Raw genomic sequence first — 13460 nt, 5'->3', positions numbered from 1 at the left:
AAGCACACTACAATTCTGCAACAGCGCAAAAAAATCAAAGTCATCATTTTTAGCAACTCCCTCTGTCCATTGATTGGCCAGGACGAAGTTCATTCTGAGAAATTGTGTTCAATGGCAAAAGAACTGAAGGGAGACGAGAATCAAGAAGAACTGCATAGGAAGGTAATTTAAAGAAATACTAATTAGCAATCTGTAGTCTAATCTAAAATATTCATTCTCATAATTTTCATTAAGCTGATGAAACTATGATACAGAATGTGAAAAACTTTCCAAAAATATATATATTACACTAAAAAACTAAAGCAAGGTGATGAGGCAAACAGCAAATAATAATAAGGATTCATTTAATAAATAAATTGTGCTCTTACTTTTAATTATTCAGCAAAATTTAATATTTTACTAATTTATAGTTATGTGTTATCCAGTTTAGATGAAGCACAAATTGACAGTAAATTTGAAAATAAATATAAAAAAAACATAAAAAGTAATGCAAAAAAAAAGTCTACTGATAGTCGAGACTGACTAAACTCTGCAGTGTTCTGCACTGTTTACAAAATAATCTCTGCAAGGTTTTCATCTGCTGGTCATGTGCATCATCAAATATTTACCATGTGATTAATTTTAGGCAACTAAAACCAAAAGGGAAAAGACTTAATATGTTTAATTATTTAGTTCAGTCAACACTGCAACACTGAAACACGAGACAAAGTCTAAGCATTTAATGCACAACATGCTCATACAGTCTTCATGTTGCTGCCCTGTGGGCACTAAAAGAGCCACTGGGTGTACATGGAACAGATGTCACAGCCTTCTCTCTGGAAGAATTTAAGTCACAAACAGAAATATCATTTTGTTTCTGAGTGAATGTTACCTGATTGTAGAGAGCACACACATGTAGGGCAGTGTTTCCAGATGCATTCTGGGAACTCATGTCAGCTCCGTAGAACAGCAGGTGTTCCAAGTGCTGCACGTGGCCGTAGCGGCACGCCTAAAATGACAAATTAATAAACGTAACTCCTTTTGCTCAGTGTTTTTTATTAGACTATGTCCATCATTTGGACAGTCAGATGATAAATGAGGTGTTTTACAGAATGACATGAAGGAACCACATTCCTACAAGATATGAGGGACTTGGACAAATAAGAATAATAAAGAGTGTTTAAACACTGGAGAGCTGGGCTAAAGCCAGCGTCCATTACCAGAATTTCCTTTTGTCTACTAGTCATATTCAAGATGTTACTGTGACCTACATTTTCTATTTGCCCAATGAAATAGAACACTGATTCTGGTTTTTGGTTATCTAAACAATGGTTGAATACAGTAAATCACAAACCTTAGCAATACTGAAACAGCTGAATTATGAGCGGAGTCTTTCAATTTTGAGTTTTTTCCTATATTTTCCTTAACTTTAATTTGTGGTGACTGCTCAGTCTACTGGGATGAAAGCTGTTGCAAACTATCCTGAAGCTGCTCCAGCCTTCCTTTTAACTACGTCTTATAGAAACTCCTCTTTACTCACAACAACAGATACTAAAAGGATGAGAAAATCTTGTTTGCACCACCTGAGGCTAAATGTAAATGTGTGATGTTATTCTGGTAGGACATTTTCTGCACGGCTGCTGCTGCACCTAACTTGGAGCAATATATTTTTCATCTTTTCTATACTTTCCACTTGCGTCCTTTGTCATTCACATAAAGGAAAAAACTCTTTCCCCAGCCATTGTTCTCTCACTCCTGTGTTTTGTCTCATTGGAGTGCACTGTAGAAGTGAGAGAGCACACAAATGATGCTGGGATTTTTCTTAGTTACAAGCTATGTGCACTGCATTCTATTTCAGACAATATGTACTTAAAGATTGCTAACGCTAAAATAAATGCAAAATGCAGGGAAAAAAAATACACACCAACACACAGCAAAGAGTTGGAGTCAAAAGCCATAAAACTGATTAAAATGTCTTTGAGTGAAGGGCAGCACAGTTATTTGATAATGCAATATCAGTTCAGACATCAAAAAACAGTATCTGTTTAAAAGAATCCAGGCAATAACAATGGCAATGTTTCTCTTTATTGTCAGATACTTTAAATGTTTAAATGTCTTGTGCGTATCTCTTTGCTGACTGTTCTATAAATGAGGTGCACATTGTCCTATAAAATGTTTTTTTGTTGTTTTTTTTGCTGTTTTCAAGTTTCACTCACTATTTTCTTTCTTTCTGACTTTCTATTTTTTTGTTGTCCAATTCTACAATTTATTTGTATTATTATTTCAAATTATATGAGAAAAATGAAGGTTCATTTCCTTCTGTTTTTAATGCTAGTCAAGAGAAGCATTTGTTACAAATGAAATTAATTCTACAAGACTTTTAGTTAAATTAAAATCTGACAACCTTCAGACTTTTTTGTCAATTGTCAATTAGAATAAAAGAAGACCAGACAAACAAAAAACCTGCCAAACCTGTGATATTCATAAATAAATGTACATAAAATGATGGGTATTCTCTCAGTTGTCTAGATAATGTTTGCACCAAAACACATAATCTTTATGACTTGGACAGAAGTAAATGATTTTGATTTGCCTCCAGTGACAGCATAAAGAATAATTAACTTAATAGGAAATTCTGGAAGCTTCTGCTTTCTCCTCACATTATTGTTTTAATGGAGTTATAAATCTTTGAGCACAGTGGTTGTTGCAGCTTTCCTTGTTTATGAAGTACTTCCATGTTTTAAACAAATGTGACACGTGACCAGTAGCCAGGTGTAACCCAGTCCAAAATAAAGGTATTTTGTATTGAGTTAAGTTCATGGAAGGTGTAATAATTTAGAATGTGTTAAACATGTTCGCCTAAACATTTTAAAATTGTTATAAATAAGTGTTGACAAAAAACTGTTCTTATAAGTACATAAGTAATATGGTAGAATCAGTTTGAAGAATTTGGAAATATGTAGTTAAAACTTTACAGCCTTACAGGGTCATGGATTTTTTCTGCTTCACATTTTCAGTCTTAACGAAATGAAGATGAGGCCAACCATAAACTCCAGGCTTCACTGCATAATAAGGTCACATTTAAACTGGCCTGCAACCATTTAGAGTGTTCAATTATGGGAACATTCCTAGTTTTTTGTTAATTTGTTCTTTTCTCCCTGTTGTGTTAAACAAATGTTAACATTTTTACAAGTTTATAAAAGTCAGTTTTTTACTTGCTCAAACCAAAGATTATAGTTTGTAGTTTCTTCTTACTGTCTTTTTATCTGTACGGTTTACAATGCTGTCAAAGAAAATTATTATATGACTTTCTACTGTTCAGCAACATAGAGGTTGTACATTTCCATAAGTGTAATTAGAAAAGGTGATTATTCATAAGAGCCCACCTCACTATTTTTTGAAAGCATCATGACCTTATAGTTTAAAAGTTATAATCATCAAGTAATGGTTCTCTCTGGATACAATTATGAACACTCACCTCTGCCTGAAAACAATATGGAAGTGAGAGTTTGTCAGACTGATTGAGACATGCTGAAGTGTGTGTATGTATTTCTGGCTATGTCAAGTAGAGTTGGCATAGGCAATTAAAATGTTGGCAAAATAAAGAATTACACTGTCTGACAGACTGCATGTCCTCATTAAACTATGCTAAGGTTATACCAGAAAACAGCAGAGCCACTAAAGTTAAACATGTAAAAAAAAAAAAAAAAAAGTGATTAACCTTCTGATGCCTCATAATAATATTCATCCAGAAATATTCACCAAAAGATGTTGTTAATCTTATTGTGGAAAGTAAAAGTGAATTTTTTAATGTTATGATGATTTTCCAAAGTTGAGTTGAATCTACCAAATGTTATATTGGACTTCTCTGCACTTCTGTTTAACTTGGAGCAGTTCTCAGGACATAACGTTCCTATTACATCTTGAGATTTTTAATATTCCTCGACTATGTAATTAAAAAGAAATAATAAAGATCCACAGTTGTGTTCATTATTGGTCTCTTTACATAAGCGTGTGACTGGGATATTTTATTAATCGTTGCATCACCAGTTGAGGCATTGCAGCATTTTTACCCTTAAAATTGCTTTTTCTATTGTTACATGCGCAAACATAAATCCGCAGTTTTGTTGTGATAAGCTGCCTGTTTTTCTTGTTTCATGAAAACTCAGGAATACCATTCTTCAGGAGATCCTAGTGAGACTTTGCATTTACTCATAGGGAATTCTGGCAAATGAAAACATTAAGTACACATGAAGAAAGAGCAAAGACTTTCAAAATTACATTGAATTGAACTTTGAAAACCAAACCATTTCTTTTCCGCAATCCAGCCTTTAAAGCTCTTAACACTTTGCGCGTGTCACATTGTATTTATTACCTGGTGTATTTCCTGCCAGCCATTCTCATCCTCACAGCCGACCTGTGCGTGGTCATGCAGCAGCAGTTCACAGCAGTATGGGTCTCCTCCGACCATTGCACTGTGGTAGAGAGGAGTAAGACCCCTGCTGTCTTTATAGTCAGGAGAAGCACCCAAGTCCAACAGTGTCTGTAGGCAAAGTTTTAGTTTTAAAGTGTTTTGTTATCAGTTAGAAGATGACCGTCATGCATTTTAAACGTGAAAGCAAGACAGAAATGAAGTGGGAGTGTTGTAGTAAATTTCCTCATCCTAAAATCTATGTTATTTACATGCATGGAAAATAGACTTTGGTAATTTGTAAAAAAAAAAAAAGTTAAAGATATATTTTCCCTTATTTAAAGAGGATTGCAGGAATATTGATTTATACCTCTTCAACTTTTTTCACATCTCATCACATTACGACCACAAATCTAAAAGTATTCCATGACGATGCAATGTGATATCACAAAGTAACACATAACTTTGAAGAAGTAGAATATATCTTTAACTTTATTTTTCTTTTTTTTTCCTTTTTTTTTTATGACTAACCCACAGCTGGTTGAAACATGCCCCAAAAGTCTTGGTGCTACAGCAAGAGGTGCAACTGCAAAAGTTTGCATATACACATGCAAACTTTTCAGTTTTTGTGACAAACATTTTAAACTTCATCTCATTTTCCTTCCTTTCAACAACTCCATCTTATTATAGCAAGGCATATAAAACTCTAAAAAAAATAATACATCAAGAATTGTTGTTGTAATGTGACGCTGTTTAAGGGTCCAAGCGTAAAAAATACTTTTGCGCTGTAGCTTTTATCCATCAGCGCCAACGCAATCAACGCTTGATTTTTACATGTTTGGGTAATGGATATAAGTGAATGCAAAACATTCCAGTTCAACCAGTTCTGAAACAAGAAAACAACATATGAATCATGAACCCCCTTCACACATACCAGGCCATCAGCTGGTTATGCCAGTTCATTCAAAGAGGGCATCATTTATTGAGTAATTGCTCAACCATCATTTCTCAAGGACCTCCACCAACAGGTTATCAATTCCCATCTTCACAAATAAATTCCCAAAAGAAAACATTGGAGGCAACCAATTGGACCACAGACATAAAACAGGAGAGTCAGCGTGTCTACTTCCTTTGCGAAATGTACTTACTATAAGTGCTGTGTGGTTCTTGCTGCGCACAGCCTTGTGCAAGGCAGTAATGCCATCCTTTGTTCGGAAGTCCAGATGTGCCCCTCCATTTTTAAGCACTTTGATGAGCTCGGCACATCCCTCCAACTGTGCTGCCAGCGTTAGTGGGCATTCTGTGAGATCCAAGGCTGAGTAAGCAAACTGTATTCAAAATTAACATTTTTCCAGTTATACTGATGCACATTCCTGGTGAAGAATGAGTTATAGCTGTCAGCAATTAACAAATAATAGTTAAAACTGTCAGTGACTCTGCATCTGCATAACTGCCTGGCTGTGGTAATTGTCACCCTCCTGTCTACCTAAATGGCAGCTTCCTGTTGGTGTTAAACTAAGCTATTTATATGTTCCTCTCACTTTGCAGCTCATCTGCGGGACTACAGGTCATCCAGCAGAGAAACGACCTCCTTTGTTGTGGGACAAACATCTGAATATACATAAGACGATTAGGAGGAAGAATAATCCAGCTTTCCCCGCAAGCGCTAGGCTTATTTCAGAAAATCCTTACATGGTCAGTTGTGTTGAGGACAGTATGCAAAAGGCAGAAAGTACAATGGAAAAAAAAAAAAAAAAAAAAAAATATATATATATATATATGAATTAAGGTAGATTACATACAGGAGAAAAACTCTCCACTATATGTATGTCTATAACTATTGAGTGATTTCTTACCTCCTGTGTCTGGATCATGGAAGTTAGGATCCAGGCCTTTTTCCAAAAACCGTGAGACCTTTTCAATGTTTCTCTGCTGCACATACTCCATAAACTTCTTCAAGTTTGCCTAATGGAGAGAGACAAGGGAGTAAGGTTAAAGGGAAGACGTGGAAGTCTTCCCTGTGATTGGGCGAAGTCAGACTCATGTGGATAGAGATGTTTAATAATGCAGTCCAGAGATGAAAGCTACTGCCGCTGCTCTTTCCTTCTATGTTTGAAGGTTTTATTTCTATTCTGTCATGCCAAGCAAATGGACCAGAAGATATGTAAGCTATAATAGGAGTGAGCAAAAAATAGAAGGGTGTAAAGGCTGGACAGCATCACTGAATCTCTTTCCCTTCTTGGGGAAAAAAAGAGGAAAATAAGATTCTCCAGCTTATTTCACATTTTCACTGTACATAACAATAATAATAGAAATAATAATCTTTTAAAGACTTTCTAGAAAGAACATCAGTGATATGTATATGGGTGGTAAAAAATAGTTTCATAACATTTATATCCACAGCAAATGATTCTTTTTTTATAATTAAAAATAAATGTCGACTTTACCAAAACTAGAGTAAACCGACAATAATAAATTGCAGCTGCAAAAAGTGCATGAGCAATGATGCTTTTTCAAAAATAAAAGCAGGTTAAAAATGCATGATAAAATTGTGAAGTAAAGAAAGGAAAAGAAAAATCTAGTCAAATGGAATCCTAGAGGAAAATAGGAACCTTTCATCACAATGAGTATGGTGGAGACACAGTTTAACAAAATCAGCAGTATTCCAACTAAGTTTAACAGGAAACTTGGATTACTTTTGTTCTTTCGAGGTTTCCTTTACTTTTGTCTATACATAATATTGACACAGGTACAAAGTAGATTTGCTATGACTCACTAAAGAAATGTGGAATTGCACACTTAAACACACTCTTCAGAAACATACACATACATATACAGGCAAACCAGAAAGCAGAATGAAGCATCCCTCTGACACTCACCATCATAAAGTGCCTGATCCAGTTTTAAAATGTTACCTCCTCCGACACTTCCCAGATTTCACACACAAGGCCCTTTTCATTTGCACCAAGTCGTCTGCAGTCCGCTTGCCTGTACAAACCAGCTTCTTGTTCACACACGGCGCACTGACATGCTGTAAGGATCCACCGACTGCTACACTCCGAGTCAAACTGAGTGAGAGAAATTCTTGTCCTTTTTTTTTTTTATTTTTTTCACATGTGCTTTCAGGCAGTTGTTATGGTGATGGGATACAAAGACCGTTCTAGCAGCCAATGTACACAAGAGTGGGAAGAGCACTGAGGTTGTGTTTGTCTGTGTGTGAACGACACCTCTTTGTGTGTCCTGAATAATATCATGGATAATGCCTTGAAGAGGTTCCTGGGATGATTTACCAATAATCAGGTGGGCTTGATGTGTGTTTTATTGCCTGCTGAACAGAAGGCTGATAAAAGGCTTCTACTTCATTTTCCTCAGCAAGGGCCTTAATGAACTCTTGATATTTTCTACCCGTGGCTATCTTTCATTGTCTGCAACATACACTGCCAATTTCACTTTTATGCAAAACACACAAAGCGTTTATTTTCAGAAACAACCAGAGCAACTGGCAAATCGCTATTAATTCTGAAATCAAACCAAAAGGATGACAGGGTGTAATAAATCATATCTGAAAGAGGAAAGCTCTTTTCAGGAAGAGCACAGTTACAAAATACTGAGCGTTGCTAGAAATCCCATTATTTTCCTAGTAGATCTACATTTTAGCAAATGCATGTATTGAATCACAAACAGATCCAGAACTATCCAAAATATTTGAATTCCGATACTATATACAATTGACAAATGCTATTAAATAAACTAAATAGTTGTGTTTGGGAAACAAAACTATGCTTTAAATTGATTGTGTGTTTATGGAATTTAAAATAAGATAGAGATTTTGAAAAAAAAAATAAAAAATGAACCATCCATACTGTATAAATAGATTTTTGATTAAAACCCCATTTCTCTGGATTCAGAAACATTCTCTAAATGAGGAAGAAAAAATGGACTTACAAGTACCTAAAAGATAAATTAGTTCATTGTTGTTTTGTTGAAGAAGCATATCTGAGTGGAATAAAACTGGTCATGAACAGGCCTCTGGCAAACTTGACAAAATACAGAAAAAATAAATCAACTAATGGAACAGGTGCATAGCAAAGAACAGAAACATCTGGAGACAAAAAGCCCAGCAGGTCTTGTTCAAATAAAATATGTAAAGTTAAATTCAATCTATAAATTACCACCTTATCATAGTTCAAGTCTATGTAATTATGATTATATTTAAGTTAGAAACAACTTTCATTTCAATTGAATGCCCTCCAATTCAATTGATCTATCATCCCACTTAATGCACTTAATTCATTAGTCAAACTTCTTGCACAAACAACATTCTCCATTTGTCTTAGTACTCACTGAAAATGGTTTGAAACTCAGAACTTATGAGAAAAATGTGTTCACATGCTGAAAAGAAACCTTGTATTTCTATTCTGTACCACAATTCTGAAAAATGATTTGTTTCCAATTATGCAAGCTCACACATTCAGGCAGATAAATTCCTGGCAAACATTTGCAAATACACCTCCACAGTATTTCCCTGGTTAGCTTAAATTTCATTCAACCTTTTGCCAAGCCTGATTCACTAATGAATGTAAGCTTCCAAATTTACTGTCAATATTTACCATCCAGGCCATTCATTACTCCCTGGATGTTTATTATTTCCAATAATTCCCTAAAAGAACAATACATTTTTTACATAATAGAAAGAACAGGGAAAGTGGCCTCCACAGAAATCGAAGCAACATAACATTATGAACACATAAGCAAGCGAAAACTATCCTAAATTATCATAGGGTTATTAACTAAACCTCATATCGAACAACTCAGCACCTTCTTTACGCGATGTCAAGGGCCAGGCTCAAGAAAAACATACAACTAATAACAGCAGATGACACTGAGATGTAAAATCTCTCCTTCACAAATGATAGAAGGTATGCTGTGACGCTAACAAATGTTCAACATGAAGATGTAGATGTTCTTCATTTCGTTAAAGCCAAGTTGTTCTGGCAGCCAGAAAATATGATTCTCAGTGAGTGTGACCATTCTCTGGGTGTTTTGAGTGTGCAGAAAACTTGCATTTGTGGGGGTTTAACATGCTGGAATCACATCGGTGTCCTGAGTGAGTGTTCACCGCTTGCTTGTAGCTTCATAGGACTCCATCAGGTCCGTGTTGTAGCAAATTTGAAATTTTGAACCTTTTGTTTCTCTTCTCTCTTTGCTCCTACGTCCGAATACGCCCTCGGCCAATCAGTGAACAGCAGTAGGTTTACGTCACATTATACCTGGTCGGCCCTGACCGACACTACTCCAGAGCAGGGACTGAAAAAGCAGATACTAGGCTGGAAAAAAGGCCAGTGGAAACGCTTGCAAAGCATACTGAGCAGAGTGGAGCTGGCTCCATTAGAGCCAGTGGAAAAGGGGCACTGGTGAACCATCGTGACTGCAGTGGCCCCATTACTTGACCACTACTTAATCCATTCTCTGCCAGATACTGAGGAAGCATGCAACGAGCAAAACACTTGTTAAAGTCTTTCCTCACTTCTACCCTAACATGTATACTATACTCTTAACAATGCAGATGTTGGCTGTTCTCCAGCCCTACTTTACACAATAGATGCAGCAAAAATGTATTGATTTCTTTGGCTGTTAGTCCAGGAACTGCATAACATTCTCTCTAACCTGTAATAACCTACTTACACCGAGAGGCAAATCAATCACATCAGTTTGTTTATTGATGAACTCAATGTCAGAAAACCAAAATATGTGCAAAGAACTAATGAAAGCAAAATTCTGACTCGACAGAAAGTGGCCTCCTCTCCCTCTGCAGTCTAACAAATTTAGACATGTCTAAACCTTTTTCACGTTAATTTGTATCCATTGAGGACTCTCACTTCAGCTTTTAAAGATGATTGCCTGCTCTGGAGGAAAATGTAATTTGAAACCCTCACAGTATGTCATTCAGGACTCCTTAGAAAGCCTCCTAGAAAATTTCCAGTTTATCTTATTTCTTCTTTTGAAGAAAGAGGCGGTGTGAGCTGGAGTAATAACAAAGGGAGTACTGAAGTTTTTTTTTCGTTTTTTTTTTCAGAAATACTATTACAGGTTAACAAAACAGCGTGTTCAGGTTGTTAAGATGACTTAAATCATTGCTGGTCAGAGAGCAAAACAGTTAATTAGACAGTTCCTAAATTTCAGTGTCTCTCTTCACCTGAAGGATTCATTCGCTCAAATGTGGCCGACACAAACTTCTCTTTCTGAAACTTAGCCTTGTGGTAGCATAAAAAGAGTCAGAGTTAAAGAAAAATATAAAATGGAGACTATTCTCCCTAGTGAAATGAGAAAGAAACTGTGAGCAGCAGCTCCCAGAACCTCTGTCCTCATTTATCTTTATTTCTGCACTTCATTTAAAACAACAACCGAGGTGCTATGCAGTATAAATAATAAGTAGTAAAAAAAAAAAAAAAAAGTAGATTAAAAAATTACCTCATAAAAGTAAAATTAAAAGGTAAAATATAAAAATATATTAAATATATTAAAACCCCTACTACCCAAAGGCAAATATGACCTGCGTATCAAAGACATAATAGAAAACACAGATTTCAGTAAATAAAGCTTTACAACCGGCTTCAATACATTTTTGGGTTTTTGATCATTTGCACATAAAGATTTTTTTCAGTTTTTGTTTTACAAAATGTTCTACTTTATTTTTACCTCTATGTGTTTTTTTTTTAAAAATAAAAAAATAAAGTTAAGATTTAGGGGTAGGAGTTTATAAGTTCTCACTTCTTCCTACCCCATTTTGAGCATGATATGTTAACTGAAACAAAAAAATCTGTATTTTCTCTTCTTTCTTATGCACTTCTTGTTACTGTGCACTATTTTATTTTATATTTGTATCATGTTCGAATAAAATTTCATTTCATTTCAAATTTCATTTCATTTAAATGTTATTAGAACGTGAAAAGGGCCAGAACGTATACATATTAACCTGAGATAAAACATTTATTAATAGCGTTAGTCTATTTGCCCTTTTTTTTCTCTTCCTTAGCTTGTTGATGTGAACCAACAGCATTTGATCAAATAAACTCAAAATCCTTGTATCAGACTAGCTTTCCAGTGCAAAAGTTTAGTGTAATGGGTAACAAAGTATCTTCCCTTTCCACACATGAAAGCAAGATGAGCCTGAACACAATTATCAAAACAAATACAGGCTTACAATAAGCTATGATCTGAAGTATCCAACCTAACCTGTATAATGCATGTGTTGATTTGAGGATGTACATTTCAATATTAACTGTTATTTAAACCAACCAATCAGAACCAACAGCAGTGTCAGAATGTACTGGCAGCTGAAAGTGAAACAACACAAGCATAAAATACCTTAAATATTCGTATGAAAACATATGAATACAGAGAATGGTAGAAAATCAGCTAGCCAATTTCAAGCCAGCAGGTTTGTGCACAGCATAGAACTAAAAAAGCAAAACAAACCAAAGGACACCTAATTCAGCAGCAGCCATAGTCCTGAAGATACAAGACAGATTAATGGGACACTGCTCAGTTACTAATGACAACTAAAAGTAGATTCACAGCAGTGTCCCAATTATCCGACCATGTTAATTACTGCAATCCACTGTAATTACTCGAATCTTTCTAGAAACCTGAGCTTCTAACTTTAATAAGTTGTCGTTCTATTAGCCTCAGTTGTTGATCATTTGCTTTTACTCTCTGGATCAACTGCACATTATAAAAGAGGGAGAAAAAGAAGAACTTAATCAGGACAAGATTAAAGTTGCTTGATGCCTCATATTTATTTTATAACAGACACACAATGACTAAATATGACTAATTATGTTAGCAAAGCTTTTTCACCTGGATCCATATAAAAAGCTCTGTAACCCTTCCATGCAAGTACAGCACAAGTTTTTACAATTGCACTTACAATTAGTCACAAGGACAGGTGAGCATTTTAGTGTCGTTTTTAGGGATTTTTTTCTTTGGCTCTAATTTCCATAAAATTATCACAAAAAATAAATACTGCACACTTCAAATGACCATAAAAAACAAAACCTCCAAGAAACCATGATTATAAAATTAAAATCCTTAAAATCCATAGATGATTTCTGATGTAAAATTCTAATTATCCAACAAGACACCAAATCTCTTCAAATTTTGCAACATTTTACAAAGTATTTATAATTTGATATATGTTGCTGGGACTTTAGGTGAAAGACCAAAAGAAATAACAGGCTACTGAAGTTACCTAATTAGTAAATATAACTCAACCGTATGTCATTTAGCCTTAGCAGGTATGTAGCTGTTCTGTAAAAAGCCTGTTAAAGAACATTGGTGACAAAGCACAATCATGAAGACCAAGGAAGAAACAGACAAGTCAGAAATGAAGTTGTGGAGAAATTCAAAGCACATTTGTGATAAAACTGTTTCCCAAGCTTTGAAAATGTCTCAGAGCAATGCTCAGTCTATCTACAAACATAGAAAACGTTGTATCTACAAAGATATGGACATTCACCTGAACTGACAGAAAATAAAAGGAGACAGTTGCCCAGAAAAACAGCCAAGAGACCCATAGCAACTTGGGAAGAACAGCAGAGATTCAAGGTCAGGTGAGGGAATCTGTGTACAGAACAAACACTAGTCATGCATTCCACAATGCAGGCCTCTGTGGAAAAGTGGCACAAAGAACCCGGTCATTAAAACAAGCCACAAAGTGTCAAATCTGCAGTTTGCACCTGTAGATTTTATAGCAGTGGAAGAACATGATCTAGACATATGAGAATACAATTAATTTTTGGGGGCTTCATCCTAAGCACAATGGGAGAAAGAACAATTACTGCACATCACCCTGAAAAAAAAAAACATCTCCAAGGTAACACATGGAGGTTGCAGCATCTTCTTGAGCAAGAAAAACTGAAGCTGCTCATAGCTGGAAAGGTAGGTGAAGCTAAATACCAGGTGAAACTCTTAAGAAATCCTCTCTGAAATGCACTAAAGGCTCCAGAAACTCTTGAGGTTGGAACAGATGATCACCTTTAGCAGGACTATGACCCCAAACATCTAGTAA

The 13460-nt window shown here is 35.5% G+C and overlaps 1 protein-coding gene across 6 annotated transcripts in view; it reads right to left on the bottom strand.

Annotated features, from left to right (window-relative positions):
* Positions 1 to 13460, bottom strand: part of shank3a (SH3 and multiple ankyrin repeat domains 3a) — a 145927-nt gene that overhangs the window by 73678 nt on the left and 58789 nt on the right. For 5 of the 6 annotated variants that reach the window (XM_016668116.1, XM_016668117.1, XM_016668114.1 and 2 more), the window contains 4 exons: positions 6247 to 6355; positions 5539 to 5690; positions 4355 to 4522; positions 872 to 988 (listed from right to left, as the gene is read on the bottom strand). In XM_016668116.1, coding sequence (XP_016523602.1) covers positions 872 to 988; positions 4355 to 4522; positions 5539 to 5690; positions 6247 to 6355 — 546 coding nt within the window. Of the gene's footprint in view, positions 1 to 871; positions 989 to 4354; positions 4523 to 5538; positions 5691 to 6246; positions 6356 to 7269; positions 7449 to 13460 lie in introns of those variants that run through there. The other variant, XM_016668119.1, reaches the window with a different exon arrangement.

This window comes from Poecilia formosa, unplaced genomic scaffold (assembly GCF_000485575.1).
Source record: "Poecilia formosa unplaced genomic scaffold, Poecilia_formosa-5.1.2 Scaffold13, whole genome shotgun sequence".
NCBI classification, from domain to species: Eukaryota; Metazoa; Chordata; class Actinopteri; order Cyprinodontiformes; family Poeciliidae; genus Poecilia; species Poecilia formosa.
Note: the sequence above shows the minus strand (reverse complement) of the source record. Positions and strands in the feature narration are given on the sequence as shown.